This window comes from Bufo bufo, chromosome 7 (assembly GCF_905171765.1).
Source record: "Bufo bufo chromosome 7, aBufBuf1.1, whole genome shotgun sequence".
Classification (NCBI taxonomy): Eukaryota; Metazoa; Chordata; class Amphibia; order Anura; family Bufonidae; genus Bufo; species Bufo bufo.
This window is the reverse complement of record NC_053395.1, coordinates 215,442,212-215,462,940: the sequence shown is the minus strand read 5'-3', so window position 1 is coordinate 215,462,940 and position 20,729 is coordinate 215,442,212. Positions and strand designations below refer to the sequence as shown.

The window sequence follows — 20,729 nt, the reverse complement described above, 5'->3', positions numbered from 1 at the left end:
GGTATAGAGCTGAGGACACGGGTTGCTAGATGGCCGCTAGCACATCTGCTATACCCAGTCCCCATAGCTCTGTGTGCTTTTATTGTGTATAAAAACCGATTTAATACATATGCAAATTACCCTGAGATGAGTCCTGTCCCTGACTCCTCTCACATACAGGAATCATCTCAGGTAATTTGCATATGTATCAAATCGTTTTTTTACACAATAAAAGCACACAGAGCTATGGGGACTGGGTATAGCGGATGTGCTAGCGGACATCTAGCAACCCATGTCCTCAGCTCTATACACAAAATCCCGGTGACAGGTTCCCTTTAACCACCTCCGGACCGCTGTACGCACAGACGCGTCCTGGAGGTGGTTGTTTCATTCCGAGTGGACGCGCCGGCGCGTCCTCTCGCGAGACGCGAGATTTCGGTCTCAGCCGGCCCGCGCATGCGCATCGCGGGCCGGCAAAAGTTCGAGGAGAATTGCATCAGCAACCTGCCAGCCAATGATCGTCGCTGGCAGGTTGCTGATTTTTAAAAAATCGAATCACAAGCCAGATAACAGATCATATTAGTAAATATGATCTGTTATATGGCTTCTCTGCTCCTGTGCTGGTCCTTTTCGTCGGTTGGATCCAGCACAGGAGCAGACTGAACTGTGAGTACACCAAACACTACACCTTAGCCCCAGATCACCCCCCTGCACCCCAATTAACCCTTTGATCACCCCTTTGATCGCCCCTGTCAATCACTAGTGAAAGGAAAAAAAGTGATCAGTGTAAACTGTCACTTTTTTTTTTTCACTGGTATTGACTGATAGGTTTTAGGGATAGTTTAGGCCCCTTGGTTAGGTAGTTAGCGTCAGTTAGCGCCCACCCCACCGCACCGCAGTCACTTTTATTCGCTGATTAGCGTATCGCTAATCAGCATTTGTACTTTTATAGTATCTGTAAGTGATCAAAACTGATCACGGTCAGATCTATAATAGTATTAGTGTCACTTTAGTTCGCCCTCCACCCAAAACGCAGTGTTTGCCCGATCAGGCCTGATCGGTCGCCCACACGTGCGTTCACCCACGCCCGCCCCACCGCAGTGACAAAAAAAAATTATTTTTTGATCACTGCACATTCACTTTACAAAATCAGTTTTGATATTTTTTATCAACCGCAGCAGCCTCCGGTACTTCGCTAGCCTCCCCTTTGTAAGACAGGTTTGCTTTTTTTCTTGGGTAGTCTCAGGGAATACCCCTAAATTTAGTAGTCCAAAATGTCAAACAGGGGGTATTCTTCTGAAGAGGCCTACAGGATTCTGACCCAGTCGGATGAGGAGTGGGAACCCTCATCTGACGAATCTAGCGGGTCAGAATATGAACCTGTGGAAAGCAGTGGCTCTCTGACCCAAAGTTCGGACGAGGAGGTGGAGGTCCCTGGCAGCACCAGGCGTACCCGGCCCCGTGTCGCTAGACCACAGGTTACGCAGGATCCGCTTCAAGAGCAGCAGAGTGGGGCTGGCGCTGCCGGATCACGTGGTGAGGCATACACCAGCAGCGCAGCCCTTCCTGGACCTAGTACCAGCACTGCCGTACAACATGGTGAAGTAGCGAGCACCAGAAGGGCAGTTGAAGCTGGTACGGTGGCACGTGCAGTAGTTACCCCGTCGCAGCCACCGCGCAGACAGGCCCGTAGATCCCCTAGAGTCCCTGAGGTGCTGGCAAACCCTGATTGGCAGTCACCAACTTCAGCCGCACCTGTAGTTCCCCCTTTCACCGCCCAGTCTGGAGTTCGGGTTGAGACGGCTCAAATCGGTTCGGCCCTGGGATTTTTTGAGCTGTTCTTGACTGCGGAGCTCTTGGACTTAGTCGTGGCAGAGACCAACCAGTATGCCACACAATTTATAACCGCAAACCCGGAAAGCTATTATGCCCAGCCTTTCCGGTGGAAACCAGTCCAAGTTTCCGAACTTAAAATTTTTCTGGGCCTTCTCCTCAACATGGGCCTGACAAAAAAACATGAATTGCGGTCATATTGGTCCACGAACCCAATTCATCACATGCCCATGTTCTCTGCTGCTATGTCCAGGACACGATTTGAGACCATCCTGCGTTTTCTGCATTTTAGCGACAACACCACCTCCCGTCCCAGAGGCCACCCAGCTTTTGACCGGCTCCACAAAATTCGGCCCCTCATAGACCATTTCAACCAGAAATTTGCAGATTTGTATACCCCTGAGCAAAACATCTGCGTAGACGAGTCCCTAATACATTTTACCGGGCGCCTTGGCTTCAAACAATACATCCCAAGCAAGCGTGCCCGGTATGGGGTCAAATTGTATAAGCTCTGTGAAAGGGCCACAGGCTATACCCACAAATTTCGGATCTATGAGGGAAAAGATCAGACCCTGGAGCCGGTCGGTTGCCCTGACTACCTGGGGAGCAGTGGGAAGACAGTCTGGGACTTGGTGTCACCCTTATTCGGCAAGGGGTACCATCTTTATATGGACAATTTTTACACAAGTGTGGCCCTCTTTAGGCATTTGTTTCTAGAACGGATTTGCGCCTGTGGCACCGCGCGAACTAGTCGCGTGGGCTTCCCCCAACGGCTTGTAACCACCCGTCTTGCAAGGGGGGAGAGGGCTGCCTTGTGTAACGAAGAACTGCTCGCGGTGAAATGGAGAGACAAGCGTGACGTTTACATGCTCTCCTCCATTCACGCAGACACAACAATCCAAATTGAAAGGGCAACCCGTGTCATTGAAAAGCCCCTCTCAGTCCACGACTATAATGCGCTCATGGGAGGGGTGGACTTCAATGACCAGATGTTGGCTCCCTATTTAGTTTCCCGCAGAACCAGACGCTGGTATAAGAAGGTGTCTGTATATTTAATTCAATTGGCGCTGTACAATAGTTTTGTTCTCTACAGTAAGGCTGGGAGAACAGGATCCTTCCTCAAATTCCAGGAAGAGATCATCGCGAACCTCCTTTACCCAGGAGGTTCCGTGGCCCCATCCACCAGTGTAGTTAGCCGTCTACACGAGCGACATTTCCCCAGTGTCGTTGCTGGTACCTCAACCCAACCGCCACCCCGAAAAAAATGTTGTGTCTGTAGCAGGAGTGGAATAAGGCGTGACACCCGCTATTTCTGTCCTGACTGCCCTGACCACCCTGCCCTATGCTTAGGTGAGTGTTTCCGGAAGTACCACACACAGGTACACCTAGCATAGGGATTGCATCTCACAGGACAGGCACACAGGGCTATTAGGGCCCTTTTACTCACAGCTGCTGCAAACCTCTCCTTTCACCTGGGATAAAGTGCATAACGTACTTCGCCACATCTTTGGGCGATTTGCGCTTTGCACATTGTCCCATGGGGAAGGAGAGGTTTGTTCTATAAAGGTAAAAAAAACTAAACAAAAAAAAATTACCGGTAAGTAAAAAAAGTTTAAAAAGTTTTAAAAAAGTTAATATGTTCTGTTCTAAAGTTAATAAAGTTATTGCTTTGCGGCCTGGTTTTTTCTTTTTTGTTTTGTTTTTTTTACCTTCCAGGTGGACCAACCGATCGACTAGCTGCAGCACTGATGTGCATTCGGACAGAAGCATTGCGCTGCTGTCAGATTACACGCAAGTCGGTGTATGCGGCGCTGCAAGACGAGATTTCTCCTCTGCAGTAAAAGATATGTTTGCCGAGGCATATGAGCTGAGGAGGTGGCGGTGTTCATATACTTTGGCAAACACTTTGTATATATAAAAAAAAAAATCCCGGCAATGATTTATTCATCCACATCGATTGATGTGAATGGAGAAATCGGGTTTGCCAGGGCATACGAGCTGAAGTGGGTATGGATGTTGGGCGGAGCTCCTATGTCCTGGCAGACGCCTTTCCCCTCCTTTTTCTTTTTTTGGCAGAGATTTTTTCATCCACATTGATCGATGCGAATGAAGAAATCTGTGCCGTTCATTTTTTTCTTTCAGCCCAGAGGCTGAACGAAAAAAAAAAATCTCATTACCCGTATGCTCAATATAAGGAGAATAGCAGAAACTCCTAATGCTGGGCATACATGTAATGATTGCGGAGACCCTCAAATGCCAGGGCAGTACAAACACCCCACAAATGACCCCATTTTGGAAAGAAGACACCCCAAGGTATTCGCTGAGGGGCATATTGAGTCCATGAAAGATTGAAATTTTTGTCCCAAGTTAGCGGAAAGGGAGACTTTGTGAGAACAAAATCAAAAAAATCAATTTCCGCTAACTTGTGCCAAAAATTTTTTTTTTCTATGAACTCGCCATGCCCCTCATTGAATACCTTGGGGTGTCTTCTTTCCAAAATGGGGTCACATGTGGGGTATTTATACTGCCCTGGCATTTTAGGGGCCCCAAAGTGTGAGAAGAAGTCTGGTATCCAAATGTCTAAAAATGCCCTCCTAAAAGGAATTTGGGCACCTTTGCCCACCTAGGCTGCAAAAAAGTGTCACACATCTGGTATCTCTGTATTCAGGGGAAGTTGAGGAATGTGTTTTGGGGTGTCTTTTTACATATACCCATGCTGGGTGAGATAAATATCTTGGTCAAATGCCAACTTTGTATAAAAAAATGGGAAAAGTTGTCTTTTGCCAAGATATTTCTCTCACCCAGCATGGGTATATGTAAAATGACACCACAAAACACATTCCCAACCTTCTCCCGAGTACGGAGATACCAGATGTGTGACACTTTTTTGCAGCCTAGGTGGGCAAAGGGGCCCACATTCCAAAGAGCACCTTTCGGATTTCACAGGTCATTTACCTACTTACCACACATTAGGGCCCCTGGAAAATGCCAGGGCAGTATAACTACCCCACAAGTGACCCCATTTTGGAAAGAAGACACCCCAAGGTATTCCGTGAGGGGCATGGCAAGTTCCTAGAATTTTTTATTTTTTGTCACAAGTTAGTGGAAAATGATGATTTTTTATTTTTTTATTTTTTTCATACAAAGTCTCATATTCCACTAACTTGTGACAAAAAATAAAAACTTCCATGAACTCACTATGCCCATCAGCGAATACCTTGGGGTCTCTTCTTTCCAAAATGGGGTCACTTGTGGGGTAGTTATACTGCCCTGGCATTCTAGGGGCCCAAATGTGTGGTAAGGAGTTTGAAATCAAATTCTGTAAAAAATGACCTGTGAAATCCGAAAGGTGCTCTCTGGAATATGGGCCCCTTTGCCCACCTAGGCTGCAAAAAAGTGTCACACATCTGGTATCTCCGTACTCAGGAGAAGGTGGGGAATGTGTTTTGGGGTGTCATTTTACATATACCCATGCTGGGTGAGAGAAATATCTTGGCAAAAGACAACTTTTCCCATTTTTTTATACAAAGTTGGCATTTGACCAAGATATTTATCTCACCCAGCATTGGTATATGTAAAAAGACACCCCAAAACACATTCCTCAACTTCTCCTGAATACAGAGATACCAGATGTGTGACACTTTTTTGCAGCCTAGGTGGGCAAAGGGGCCCATATTCCAAAGAGCACCTTTCGGATTTCACAGGTCATTTTTTACTGAATTTGATTTCAAACTCCTTACCACACATTTGGGCCCCTAGAATGCCAGGGCAGTATAACTACCCCACAAGTGACCCCATTTTGGAAAGAAGAGACCCCAAGGTATTCGCTGATGGGCATAGTGAGTTCATGGAAGTTTTTATTTTTTGTCACAAGTTAGTGGAATATGAGACATTGTATGAGAAAAAAAAATAAAAAAAAAATCATCATTTTCCACTAACTTGTGACAAAAAATAAAAAATTCTAGGAACTCGCCATGCCCCTCACGGAATACCTTGGGGTGTCTTCTTTCCAAAATGGGGTCACTTGTGGGGTAGTTATACTGCCCTGGCATTCTAGGGGCCCAAATGTGTGGTAAGGAGTTTGAAATCAAATTCTGTAAAAAATGACCTGTGAAATCCGAAAGGTGCTCTCTGGAATATGGGCCCCTTTGCCCACCTAGGCTGCAAAAAAGTGTCACACATCTGGTATCTCCGTACTCAGGAGAAGTTGAGGAATGTGTTTTGGGGTGTCTTTTTACATATACCCATGCTGGGTGAGATAAATATCTTGGTCAAATGCCAACTTTGTATAAAAAAATGGGAAAAGTTGTCTTTTGCCAAGATATTTCTCTCACCCAGCATGGGTATATGTAAAATGACACCCCAAAACACATTCCCCACCTTCTCCTGAGTACGGAGATACCAGATGTGTGACACTTTTTTGCAGCCTAGGTGGGCAAAGGGGCCCATATTCCAAAGAGCACCTTTCGGATTTCACAGGTCATTTTTTACAGAATTTGATTTCAAACTCCTTACCACACATTTGGGCCCCTAGAATGCCAGGGCAGTATAACTACCCCACAAGTGACCCCATTTTGGAAAGAAGACACCCCAAGGTATTCCGTGAGGGGCATGGCGAGTTCCTAGAATTTTTTATTTTTTGTCACAAGTTAGTGGAAAATGATGATTTTTTTTTTTTTTTTTTTCATACAAAGTCTCATATTCCACTAACTTGTGACAAAAAATAAAAACTTCCATGAACTCACTATGCCCATCAGCGAATACCTTGGGGTCTCTTCTTTCCAAAATGGGGTCACTTGTGGGGTAGTTATACTGCCCTGGCATTCTAGGGGCCCAAATGTGTGGTAAGGAGTTTGAAATCAAATTCAGTAAAAAATGACCTGTGAAATCCGAAAGGTGCTCTTTGGAATATGGGCCCCTTTGCCCACCTAGGCTGCAAAAAAGTGTCACACATCTGGTATCTCTGTATTCAGGAGAAGTTGAGGAATGTGTTTTGGGGTGTCTTTTTACATATACCCATGCTGGGTGAGATAAATATCTTGGTCAAATGCCAACTTTGTATAAAAAAATGGGAAAAGTTGTCTTTTGCCAAGATATTTCTCTCACCCAGCATGGGTATATGTAAAATGACACCTCAAAACACATTCCCCACCTTCTCCTGAGTACGGAGATACCAGATGTGTGACACTTTTTTGCAGCCTAGATGGGCAAAGGGGCCCATATTCCAAAGAGCACCTTTCGGATTTCACAGGTCATTTTTTACAGAATTTGATTTTAAACTCCTTACACACATTTGGGCCCCTAGAATGCCAGGGCAGTATAACTACCCCACAAGTGACCCCATTTTGGAAAGAAGAGACCCCAAGGTATTTCGTGATGGGCATAGTGAGTTCATAGAACTTTTTATTTTTTGTCACAAGTTAGTGGAATATGAGACTTTGTAAGAAAAAAAAAAAAAAAAAATCATCATTTTCCGCTAACTTGTGACAAAAAATAAAAAGTTCTATGAACTCACTATGCCCATCAGCAGATACCCTAGGGTGTGTACTTTCCGAAATGGGGTCATTTGTGGGGTGTTTGTACTGTCTGGCCATTGTAGAACCTCAGGAAACATGACAGGTGCTCAGAAAGTCAGAGCTGCTTCAAAAAGCGGAAATTCACATTTTTGTACCATAGTTTGTAAACGCTATAACTTTTACCCAAACCATTTTTTTTTTACCCAAACATTTTTTTTTTATCAAAGACATGTAGCACAATAAATTTAGATCAAAATTTCTATATGGATCTCGTTTTTTTTGCAAAACTTTACAACTGAAAGTGAAAAATGTCATTTTTTTGCAAAAAAATCGTTAAATTTCGATTAATAACAAAAAAAGTAAAAATGTCAGCAGCAATGAAATACCACCAAATGAAAGCTCTATTAGTGAGAAGAAAAGGAGGTAAAATTCATTTGGGTGGTAAGTTGCATGACCGAGCAATAAACGGTGAAAGTAGTGTAGGTCAGAAGTGTAAAAAGTGGCCTGGTCTTTCAGGGTGTTTAAGCACTGGGGGCTGAGGTGGTTAAGATACATCTATTCATTACATGAGGTGGCAAGAGAAAACGGGATAAGAAGAATGTAAAAATGTAAAAAGACTGCTGATTGTGATTACTACAGTAACATGGATCTTTTGGTAATGGAAGAAGTACAAAATATGTGAAATGACTATAAGAAGAATAAATAGATCCTTAGGTGGGTGTCTAAGGTAAGATAGATGTAGGGGGGGGGATAAATGGAACATGGGTGTCCAGGGTGAGGTAAAGAGAGGGGAGGGACACGGCAATATCGAAGGAGGAAAGATTATTGTGGCATGGGTAGTGGCAAGGGGGGGGTATAGGGGATTTCATAAATTGATTTCAAAAGCTTCATTCAGGCCATATGGATTGAGGCAGTTCAATTTATATATCCAGAACATCTCGCGTTTCCTCAGAGTCTGGATAATATTATATATCCGTTTGATCGGACTTGCTCAATCGGGGTAACCGTGAATCCCAGAAAAGAACCTTGGTGATGGATGGTAGCATGTCTGGAGATGCTATGCTGGAGGAATTTTTTCTTCACAATGGATCTGTGCTTATTGAGTCGATTGCGCAAGGTCTGTATAGTGCGCCCCACCTAACGGAGATTACAAGGGCATGTGATAAGATAGATGATGTTTGACGATCCACAATTCAATTCGTCCTTAATTTTAAAAAAATTCGTCATTTCGACCCAAAAAAGAAGTGGTGATATTTAAAGATCTGCAGCAGAGGCATCTTGGTTGATTGCATCTATAGCTCCCCGGAGTCTTAGCGCTGACTGATCTGGTGAATTCTTCTCGTTTATTCTTCAATTTGCTTGGGGCTAGCATATTTTTCAGTGTTTTTGCTCGTCTAAATACTAGAGAAGGTTGTTTTGTTATTTCTGAGTTCAGGAAGGGATCCTTTTTTAGGATTCACCAATGCCTGGACAGAATTTTTCGGATATCTACAGTACAGACCAAAAGTTTGGACACACCTTCTCATTCAAAGAGTTTTCTTTATTTTCATGACTATGAAGGCATCAAAACTATGAATTAACACATGTGGAATTATATACATAACAAACAAGTGTGAAACAACTGAAAATATGTCATATTCTAGGTTCTTCAAAGTAGCCACCTTTTGCTTTGATTACTGCTTTGCACACTCTTGGTATTCTCTTGATGAGCTTCAAGAGGTAGTCCCCTGAAATGGTCTTCCAACAGTCTTGAAGGAGTTCCCAGAGATGCTTAGCACTTGTTGGCCTTTTTGCCTTCACTCTGCGGTCCAGCTCACCCCAAACCATCTCGATTGGGTTCAGGTCCAGTGACTGGGGAGGCCAGGTCATCTGGCGCAGCACCCCATCACTCTCCTTCATGGTCAAATAGCCCTTACTTTCAAAGTTTTCCCAATTTTTCGGCTGACTGACTGACCTTAATTTCTTAAAGTAATGATGGCCACTCGTTTTTCTTTACTTAGCTGCTTTTTTCTTGCCATAATACAAATTCTAACAGTCTATTCAGTAGGACTATCAGCTGTGTATCCACCTGACTTCTCCTCAATACCACTGATGGTCCCAACCCCATTTATAAGGCAAGAAATCCCACTTATTAAACCTGACAGGGCACACCTGTGAAGTGAAAACCATTTCAGGGGACTACCTCTTGAAGCTCATCAAGAGAATGCCAAGAGTGTGCAAAGCAGTTATCAAAGCAAAGGGTGGCTACTTTGAAGTACCTAGAATATGACATATTTTCAGTTGTTTCACACTTGTTTGTTATGTATATAATGCCACATGTGTTAATTCATAGTTTTTGATGCCTTCAGTGTGAATCTACAATTTTCATAGTCATGAAAATAAAGAAAACTCTTTGAATGAGAAGGTGTGTCCAAACTTTTGGTCTATACTGTATGTGGTTGCTATTATAGGTGGTAAGAAAATTAGTATTGTGGTATTTGGTGTCATTTTGTTTTTTGCTTCCTACCAGACATTCTAGCTGTGTCAACGCTTTTGCTTTATTAAAGGCTGTATCTATAATGTCTATTGGATAGCCCTTTTGTAGGAATCTAGACCGAATGACATTACTTTGTATAACAAAATCTTCGTTTCTGGAACAGTTGCGCCTAATTCGCTTAAATTGGCTATACGGAATGTTTTTCTTCCATTTCTTAAAGTGTTCACTTGAATAGTCCAAGTAACTGTTACAGTCGACTTCTTTAAAAAATGTTCGTGTGTTGACTGATCCATTGTTTATTTTTAATTCCAGGTCAAGATATTCAGCTTTAGACTTGTCACTTATGCCTGAAAAAGTGAGACCCCAATTGGTTGAATTTAGGTCTTCCATAAAATTATTTATTGTTAAAAGGTCACCTTCCCAAATTAGGATCAAATCGTCGATATAACGACGGTAAAAAATTATGTTTCGTGCCCAATATTTTGATTTATAAATAAAAGTGTCCTCAAAAAGCACCTGTCATTGGATATGGCTCATCTTTTTGTGCAGAATCTACACAACCTCACTGTATTCAGCCCTAATTTTTATACATACTGTAACCTTGAAAAATGTTGGAATACAGAAATCTGAAACAAAACCGCCAAATAAAGAAACCGACATAGACTACAGAAGATAAAGCCGCCAGCAGCAAAACAATGACAGGGCTCTAACAATGAAGTGATGGCAGCATTCAGACATCTATGATGAGACAGCTAAGCTATTGTGTCTTCTGTAAAAATGTGTGTGTGCATGTATGGGAACATGTTAATAAAGTTATTGTAGCGAAAGTTATAACCAGACATAAATAGAAGCGCAAATCCCATGGATATTTCATTCTTTGGGACCAGTAAAACATTTACTTTCAGTGGAGATGAAGACAACACATTGTTTTATGCTGTTGAATAATGTCTGCAAAGAAGAGGAGGAAGGGAAGGAGCGTCAGCTCTGAGCACCTTTCTGACAAAGGTGTAGTGATGGACGAACATCGCCCGGGACGTTTTGCGAACTCGCGTTCGCGATCAAATGTTCGCAAACCGCACGTTCGCGGCGGGCCCCCTTCACTTTAATGGTAGGCGAACCTGAAAAACCTTCATGTCATTTTTGCAGCCACCAAATACTTACTAGAAATGCACAAATAGTCCCACAACATGGACAGTGACATAAAAATATGTATTTTAAAGGAAACCTGTCACCGGGATTTTGTGTATAGAGCTGAGGACAAGGGTTGCTAGATGGCCGCTAGCACATCCCCAATACCCAGTCCCCATAGCTCTGTGTGCTTTTATTGTGTAAAAAAAACGATTTGATACATATGCAAATTAACAAGTATGTATCAAATCATCAAATCATTTTTTTTTTACACCATAAAAGCACACAGAGCTATGGGGACTGGATATTGCGGATGTGCTAGCGGCCATCTGGTAACCCATGTCCTCAGCTCTATACACAAAATCCCGGCGACAGGTTCCCTTTAATCAGGGGCCAATTTTATGCGTCTTAAAGGGAAACTCTCAAAAATGTGCCCTGCTGGAGCCTAGAAATTTTTTATTTTAGGCCACGGGAGAACAGGCCCTAAAAATTAGGCATTCACCTGACAGAAAAGAACTTGTGATGATGTGGCTAGAGGTATATTAGGCGGTCACTGGATAACAATTTTACTGTCGGCCAGTACAGGTGGCAGAAATTAGGCATTCACCGAACAGCCTTTTAAGTCGCTGTATATATATATATATATATATATATATATATAAAAGACAAGGAATATTTTTTGTTCTGTGTGGTGGCAGATATGTGTGGGCTGGCATGAGGAAATTCAATTACACGTGGTCATCACAGGTGTTGAATTCCATGCCTTACTGTCGTGAGCTAGGCGAGTGCGCTTATCGGTCACGATCCCCCCTGCTGCGCTGAACGTCCTTTCGGACAGGACACTGGACGATGGGCAAGCCAAGAGTTCCATGGCAAATTGTGCCAGCTCTGGCCATAGGTCAAGCCTGCACACCCAGTAGTCAAGGGGTTCCTCGCCTCTCAGAGCATCCACATCGGCCATTAACCCACCTGACGGTCTAGGCGTTCCCTGAGGCTGGATCCGGAGGGAGGCTGTCGATGGGTTGGCTGCAAGAATGATCTCATATCCGAAGTGACCAACACATCTTCAAACCACCCTCTTCTTGCATGCGCGGTAGGATTGGTACTCGCACCTGTTTCGCTGTGGGTGGGAATTCCTCTGCCAGCGCCCGCAACAGCAGAATGCAGCATCTCCCGTAGCAAGGACTGGAAGTTCTGCATTCTGACAGCCCTCTGTGATGCTGGTAACATGTCCGCTATTTTGTGTTTGTACCGGGGGTATAAGTTTGTTGCCACCCAGTACTGGTCCTTGCCCTTTATGCTTTTTATATGGGGTCCCTCTTTAAACACTGGAGCATGAAGGCCCCGATTGGCACTAAATAGGAAGCGGTGGAGCGCCCTGGCTCATGCTCATCGCCAAGGAGAATGTCGTCCTCGGTCTCCTCCCCCCAGCCACGGACAACACCAGGGATCCCCGAAAAGTTTAAAGTCCCCCTCAAAGCCTGCTCTTCTTGCTCCCCCTCCTCCTCCTCACCCCAGCCACCATCCTCCTCTGACTCCTCTTCAGACTCCTGCTGACTTGTCTCAGATGGAGTAGCCCCCCCCCCAGGAATTCATTCAGCATTGCGACTTCCTCATCTTCCAGCTCCTGCTCCTCGACGGCTTGATCAATGACACGACGCAATGCACGCTCCAGAAAGAAGGCGTAAGGTACGATGTCACTGATGGCGCCCTGGCTGCAGACTGACTAGTTTGGTGATGTCATCAAATGGCCGCAGAAGTCTGCATGCGTGCGCATATTCAAGGTGGAGTTCCAGTGCATCGGGCAGTCACAAATCAGACGTCTGACGGGCAGGTGGTTTCGCCGCTGAACATCAGCAAGGCGAGCCATCGCCGTGTAAGAATTTCTAAAATAGCCAGAGATTTTCCTGTCCTGGACCCGGGGTATTTGGCAACGAATCTCTGCACGACAAGACGTGTGCCATGCACGGCACGTGTCTTTTTGTCCGATTTAAGCGCACTCAGCAGATTGGCACCGTTGTCGCACACTGTCAAAGTGAGCGGGGTTAGCCACTGATCGGGCTGTGACTGCAGAGCTGAAAGGAGTGCAGGACCGGTGTGGCTCTTCGCTTCCAGGCACAACAGACCCAGCACAGCATGGCAACGTCTCACCTGGGACGTCGAGTAGGTTCTGGGGAGCTTGGGGGGTGCAGCGGAAGAGGCGGTAGCAATGGAAAAGGAGGAGTCAGCGGAGGAGGAGACGGAGGATGGAGTAGGAGGAGGAGAAGAAGAGGCAGGCCTGCATGCAATACGTGGTGGTAGCACAAATCCACACGGGTGCCACGGGTTACATGCTTGATGGCCGTCAGAAGGTTCACCCAGTGGGCAGTAAATGTTATGTACCTTCCCTGCCCGTGTTTGCTAGACCACGTGGCTGTGGTCAGATGTATTTTGGCACCGACACTGTGTGCCAGAGATACATTCACTTGCTGCTGAACGTGGCCATATAGCTCGGGGATGCCCTTCTGGGAGAAATATTTCCTTCGGGGGACTTTCCATTGCGGTGTGCCAATGACCACACATTTTCTAAAGGCCTCCGAGTCCACCAGTTTATATGGCATAGTTGGCAGGCTAGCAGTGTGCTAACTAGCTTGTGCCAGATGAACGCGACGACGGCATGGTGGAAGGTAGAGTGGAGGACAAATTGGAGGAGAAAGGAGAAGGAGAAGAGGCAGGACGTGAAGCGCCTGGAGTGTGGCTTTGTGGGTTCTGACGGCGTTGCTCCCACTGGGCTTGGTGATGGGAGGCCAGGTGCCTTCTTAAGGCGGTCGTCCCTAGGTTAGTGTTGGGTTTACCGGGACTTATGCGTTGACAGCACAGGCTGCAGATGGCAACACTATTGTCAGCAGCTGACATGTTAAAAAAAAAAGCCCACACTGCGGAGCCATGTGTCAGTGTCCTGGGAGCGCCATATGTGACCGTGCCTGGTTGATGGCTCGCTCCTGATACATTAGCAGTCTAGTTTTTCCCTCCTGTGCAATGTATGTTTGGTCTGCTTCTCCTCCCTATCTGCTGGTCCATCTCTCCCTCTTAACTCCCCTCCTCTTCCTCTCTTGTGGGCACCCACGTGACGTCCATCGGCACGTAATCATCGTCACCTTCACCACCACTGACATTAGAGATCTCGGAGTAGGCAGCAACAGTGTGGACCACCCTCCTTGGACTGATCTGGGTTCTGTCGTCAGACCGCTGGGTGGTGGCCGCTACTACCTACTCTTCCTCATCCGATGACAAGAATGGCTTTGCATCAGTAAGGTCTGGGAATGGATGGGAAAATAATTCCTCTGACTTGAGTGGAGGGGCTATGATGGTCGTGGTGGTGTCTTTGGGAGTGCACACAGCAGAGAGTGAAGAGGGTGCAGATACAGAGGATGAGGAGGGTGTAGAAGCGGAAGGCTGAGTGAGCCACTCAACCAACTCTAGTGCGTCCTTTGACGTAATCACACGCACCTTCTCCAACTTCCCACTTAGGCTCCGGCCTGGTGCACCTGCCCGACCCCTACCACCCCTGCGGAACGGCCTGCCTCTTCCTCTGCCTGTCATTTTAAAAATGACCCTGTGACAAAAGTCCTTAGAGAAGAGCAGTATTTGTGGAAGCAGGTATCTGGCAGGCCTCAATCAGTATTTGGTGGAAGCAGGTGTATCAATCGTAGTATAATATATAAATATAGATATATATATAAATAAATATATAAAAATATAAATAAATATAATAGAGTATGGGGGGCACTCTATCTTCTGGTGGTATATGGACACATCTTGAATTGTTTTTTAAAAATAATAATGAGATTTATTAAAGTTCGATAAATACAGGGTGAATACCAATGTGATGGGTGGACGTCACCTGGTGAAAAACGTCCGTCCAACCTCACACTATTGGTGCATATTTAAGATATTCACATACATACAGGTGAAACTCGAAAAATTAGAATATCGTGCAAAGTTCATTTATTTCAGTAATGCAACTTCAAAGGTGAAGCTAATATATGAAAGAGACTCTTTACATGCAAAGCGAGATATTTCAAGCCTTTATTTGTTATAATTTGGATGATTATGTCTTACAGCTTAAGAAACCCCAAAGTCTCAATCTCAGGTCCCCTTTGCTCAGGGGGTATGGATTAATTAGCTGACTATAGGGTGACACTTTGAGCCTAGAATATAGAACCTTTTCACAAAATTCAAATTTTAAGCTGCATTAATGCAATTCCTTTTAGTTTGCATTACTGAAATAAATAATAGACTTTGGCACCATATTCTAATTTTTCGAGTTTCACCTGTATGTCATAAAATATAGAGCAATTGTCAAGGAAGCACTTGTAATAAAATAAAAATGAAAATACTTAAAAATAAATCTCCTATTGAAAAAATGTAAAAGAATAAAAAAGGTTTTGAATTAAGAGGTGGAAATAGGTTGTTTGGACCTAGTAATTTTTATAGTTAAGGTCTTTTCAAATCAATGATATTATGTATCCGCAAATTGTTATACACCAGTCTGAAGACAGCGATATTTCCAGCACATGTAGTATTTTGCTCTGTTCAACCACAGGTGATGTTATAAGATTTATGAATACACCTTGCATAGATAACACTGTGTTTCTTAATTATCGCACTTATATGCAAGTATTTAGTATTGTAATAAGGAGAGTGTTGTTGCGTAAAGTTGTTCTGAAGTGTCCATATAACACTCGCAATATTTTTTTGATCACCTCCTTATTGTGCGATATATAGGTATATGGTGTTGCATAGGGTACTTTACCAATCCTGTAGTAATGATGTGCCCCCGGATCTGGTGCCTGCTTTTGCCGATTTTCCGTGTATGCCCGCTTATCAGATCCCACGCGGCGTCCCACGTGATTTAAACCTCCCACGTGGCGTCCCACGTAATATGGGCAGGTTTGTTTCTCCTGGGTCTTAGAGTCCGTGCTTCAGATGAGTTGGTGTTTGTTCCGTGCAGTCTGACTGGAGAAATGATTGAAAATATTGAATCCGGGGATCAAATTGTCTCTTGTAATTAAACAGAGGTTAATGCTTTTTTTAATTCTCACTGCTTTTCTCCAAACGCGTTTCGGAGCCAAAAGTGTTCCTTCTTCAGTGGTCCACTGAAGAAGGAACACCTTTGGCTCCACTGAAGGAGGAACACCTTTGGCTCTGAAATGCGTTTGGGGAATAGCAGTGAGAATTAGAAAAAGCATTAACCTCTGTTTAATTACAAGAGACAATTTGATCCCCCGATTCTATATTTTCAATTTTTTCAATCATTTCTCTGGTCACAGGGCACGGAACAAAGACCAACTCATCTGAAGCCCGGACTCTAATACCCATTATAAAGAATATAACTACTATAATACTGCTCCTATGTACAAGAATATAACTACTATAATACTGCTCCTATGTACAAGAATATAACTACTATAATACTGCTCCTATGTACAAGAATATAACTACTATAATACTGCTCCTATGTACAAGAATGTAACTACTATAATACTGCTCCTATGTACAAGAATATAACTACTATAATACTGCTCCTATGTATAAGAATATAATTACTATAATACTGCTCCTATTTACAAGAATATTACTACTATAATACTGCTCCTATGTACAAGAATACAACTACTATAATACTGCTCCTATGTACAAGAATATAACTACTATAATACTGCTCCTATATACAAGAATATAACTACTATAATACTGCCTCCTATGTACAAGAATATAACTACTATAATACTGCTCCTATATACAAGAATATAACTACTATAATACTGCCTCCTATGTACAAGAATATAACTACTATAATACTGCTCTTATGTACAAGAATATAACTACTATAATACTGCTCCTATGTACAAGACTATAAGTACTATAATACTGCTCCTATATACAAGAATATAACTACCATAATACTGCCTCCTATGTACAAAAATATAACTACTATAATACTGCTCCTATGTACAAGAATATAACTACTATAATACTGCTCCTATGTACAAGAATATAACTACTATAATACTTCTCCTATGTACAAGAATATAACTACTATAATACTGCTCCTATATACAAGAATATAACTACTATAATACTGCCTCCTATGTACAAGAATATAACTACTATAATACTGCTCCTATATACAAGAATATAACTACTATAATACTGCCTCCTATGTACAAGAATATAACTACTATAATACTGCTCCTATGTACAAGAATATAACTACTATAATACTGCTCCTATGTACAAGAATATAACTACTATAATACTGCCTCCTATGTACAAAAATATAACTACTATAATACTGCTCCTATGTACAAGAATATAACTACTATAATATTGCTACTATGTACAAGAATATAACTACTATAATACTGCCTCCTATGTACAAGAATATAACTACTATAATACTGCTCCTATGTACAAGAATATAACTACTATAATACTGCTCCTATATACAAGAATATAACTACTGTAATAATACTTCCTTTGTAGAAGAATATAAGTATTATAGTACTACCCCCATTGACAGCATTTTAACTACTATAATACCAGAACAGATTGTCAAGGAGGCAAAATACAGTTTTGTTGGACAGATATGCGTCTGGTAGATTATTTAGAGCATCCACGCCTAGTCCATTACACAGTAGTAGTATGGTTATGAATGATGAATACTTACTAATGAATACTTATTGGTTTTGCAGGAACATGGGGTCAGTGCATAGGTGAATGTGGACCTGGTGGACTACAAAGCCGCTCAGTTTGGTGTGAGCATGGAGAAGGTTGGGTGGCTCACATCAAAAACTGTGATCCACAGGATGAGCCTGCAAGCCAAAGGAATTGCTTTAAAATCTGTGACTGGCACAGGGACCTCTTTCTTTGGGAGCCCTCAGAATGGGACACTTGTGTTCTTGTGCCCTTTGCCCACAACGATGGTAAAATCAGAACCTTAGAGTGTGTCACGGCTCAACGAGGTTTACAGCATAGAGAAGTCACCTGTATCCACAAGATCCAAAAGTCTATTGTAAATTCCATTATCTGTGAACATTTTTCACCACGGCCACCAACAGAACAAACTTGTCTGGTACCCTGCCCCCAGGATTGTATTGTTTCCGAATTCTCACCATGGTCTACCTGTAGTAAAAGTTGTGGAACCCATCTCCAGCACAGAACTCGTTCCGTCATCTCTCCACCTTCATATGGTGGGGCAGATTGTCCAAACCTCACGGAATGGAGGACTTGTCCATTTCTAAACTACTGCTCTTTCGGAGAAGAGGAACATACGTACAGTCTTAAGGTCGGACCATGGAGTGAATGCAGGCTGCCTCATTTGAAAGAAATGAATCTGAGTGGAAGAACCATGTTGGATTTTGGGTCCGATTCTGGGGAAAGAAGCACATTCAGACAAGAGGGCTCCAGGTCTTATGAGCGTTCAGAAACATTGGATTTGGAGATCGGTTATCAGACAAGACAGGTGCAGTGTGCACGGAGCGATGGAAAGAATGCTTTACTAAGGTAGGATACATTATTAATACAATTGGCAGATTTATTTTGGCAAGTGTGCCTACAAATATGGTAACCGTGCACCAGATTTATGTGGCTAAGTGGAGTCCTAAGATGCACCAAATGTATAAATGATGTGCACCACAATTTTAGTACAAATAAAGGTAAGCCAACCAAGAGCTGTTGTAAAGTCCAGAATAGTGTTTACGGGGGTATCATTGCCCATTTCCCAGTTGTGTCTGGTTGCACCTTGGTAGGTCATTGCTAAGAAAAGGATAACAGGGTAAGGAACATGCCTCTGGCACACTAGCTATGTTTCTCTTGAGCCATAATTCCAAAAAGTTACCTTTTTGAGATTTTGATTTTTACATTTCATCTAATTTTCTGCAATGGAATCTGCACATTTCTTCACATGGATTTTAAATCTATAACATTAAAATTTAGGCTGTGGATTTCTCACCATTTGCAATAAAGAATGTGAAATCCACGTCAAACCTACAGTAAATATGAGTCAATTTCTCCAAAAAAAACAGTTTTGGGTCCAATTTGTTTGAATCGACCTTGTGATTTGATTCGGGTACAATGAAAGAACTTTGAATGCCTGGAAAAGTATTTCTCTCTCTCTCTCTCTCTCTCTCTCTTTTTCAATCTCTTTCATTTGCCCAAATCAAATCTCAAGAAATTCTGATACTAGCAATTCGAAAAAAAAATCATAAAAATTTGGTCAAATTCTGATTTTGAAGAATCGAGTTGCTCGTCTCTAATCTGCAGCCAAAACTAGAACTGTATATTAGTCATGTGGATTTTGCTGAAGATCGGTTGCAAATACGTGTGGGGATCATTTCTGGCTCAATTTAAGCCAAAGAAATAGTTTACGAGCTTTGCGCCATATTTACTGTGTGTTTCACATACATTTTGCTCATCCCTTGGCAAGGAGGCATGGCTTACCAGAAAATAGCTGTGACATTGTTGAAGACGGGCAAGGCTTACTGTAACCTTGGTTGAAAGGTGGTGTGGCTTAAGATCCCTTAATGGGTGCCAAAGTTTTTGCGCAAAAGTTGGCGCAACGTAAGCCAATAAATAGGTGGTGTAAAGTTAGATAACAGTGACTAAAGACACACCAAATTCATTATCCTGCCTGAGGCACCCTGCTAAACTTGGCTCATCTTTACAATGTCTGTCTAAGTTTACACTCTCTAAGTGTTAGGATTAATAAATCTGCCCCAATGCTTTTTTCTTTTAAGCACCACTGCAGTTTTTGATGCAGTTTTTTGACCCAATGCCAGAAGGAAATCCAGCAAGAAGAAGTTTAAAGAAGTATTGCCATCTCACACATTGATGACATATCACTAGCATATGCCATCAATGTCAGATAGGTGCAGGTCCCACCCATAACAGGGCCCCCGGATTGAATGATAGAACAGCATGCATACATGGTGGGCTCTCCATTTACTGCTGAATGTATCATGAATTTAATGTTTTCCATTCATTAGATGCCTGTGGAAGGAAAATCATTTGTGTGTATTGCAGTGACCAAGTGGATCAGTGCAAAAAGAGTTAATATTATGTTTCAAGAGTTAACGCAGTGATTCATTGCTAAAACTGAAACATTGTTCATTGCTCAAGCTATATACTTTATGCCCTATGTGTTCCAAATGGCTGTTTGTAGGAGGAAAATGGTTAACAGATACACATTGGTTATTGTTGGTGGGTGTTGGTCTGGTCTTGCCTCCTTGTCTAGATGGTCTTCTGTTAGACAAGCTACAGAGAAGATGTGCTGGTGTGTCCTGCTACCAAAAGGCAACTCTACCAAGGTCTGACCTCTAAGAGAAAGCAGAACAGACATTTACAGAATGTTGAGGACCATTTATGAGAGTGGGTGGACTAATTCATCAAAAGCAACACTGTGCACCGTGGTCTGAGTTCACTGCCTTCTGAGAGGCATAGGCCATCCAATCTAGGATTTGCATGTCTTTGGTCAGTTGTTAAGATTGCATAGTGTAATCAGAAAGAGACGTAGAGGGAATTATCACCTTGCCTACCTCTACACACAGCCTTTGGGAAAAACATGATCCCCTGAGGAAGCGATATGCGAAACGCGCATCGGGGTCAGAGCCACACTGGTCGGTACTATTTGTGGTGTTATGTACTTCTTGATGAATTTTGCGTATGATATATTGCACTAGGCACTTTGTTTTGATGGATTTACTGTAGTAATTTGACTATTCCCCCCAAATGTATTTTGGTATACTTGCATGAAA

General features: G+C 42.9%; 1 protein-coding gene across 1 annotated transcript in view; it reads left to right on the top strand.

Annotated features, from left to right (window-relative positions):
• The window catches only part of THSD7B (thrombospondin type 1 domain containing 7B), a 594,761-nt gene that overhangs the window by 203,719 nt on the left and 370,313 nt on the right, over nt 1–20,729 (top strand). The window contains 1 exon segment of the mRNA XM_040440450.1: nt 17,670–18,480. Coding sequence (XP_040296384.1) covers nt 17,670–18,480 — 811 coding nt within the window.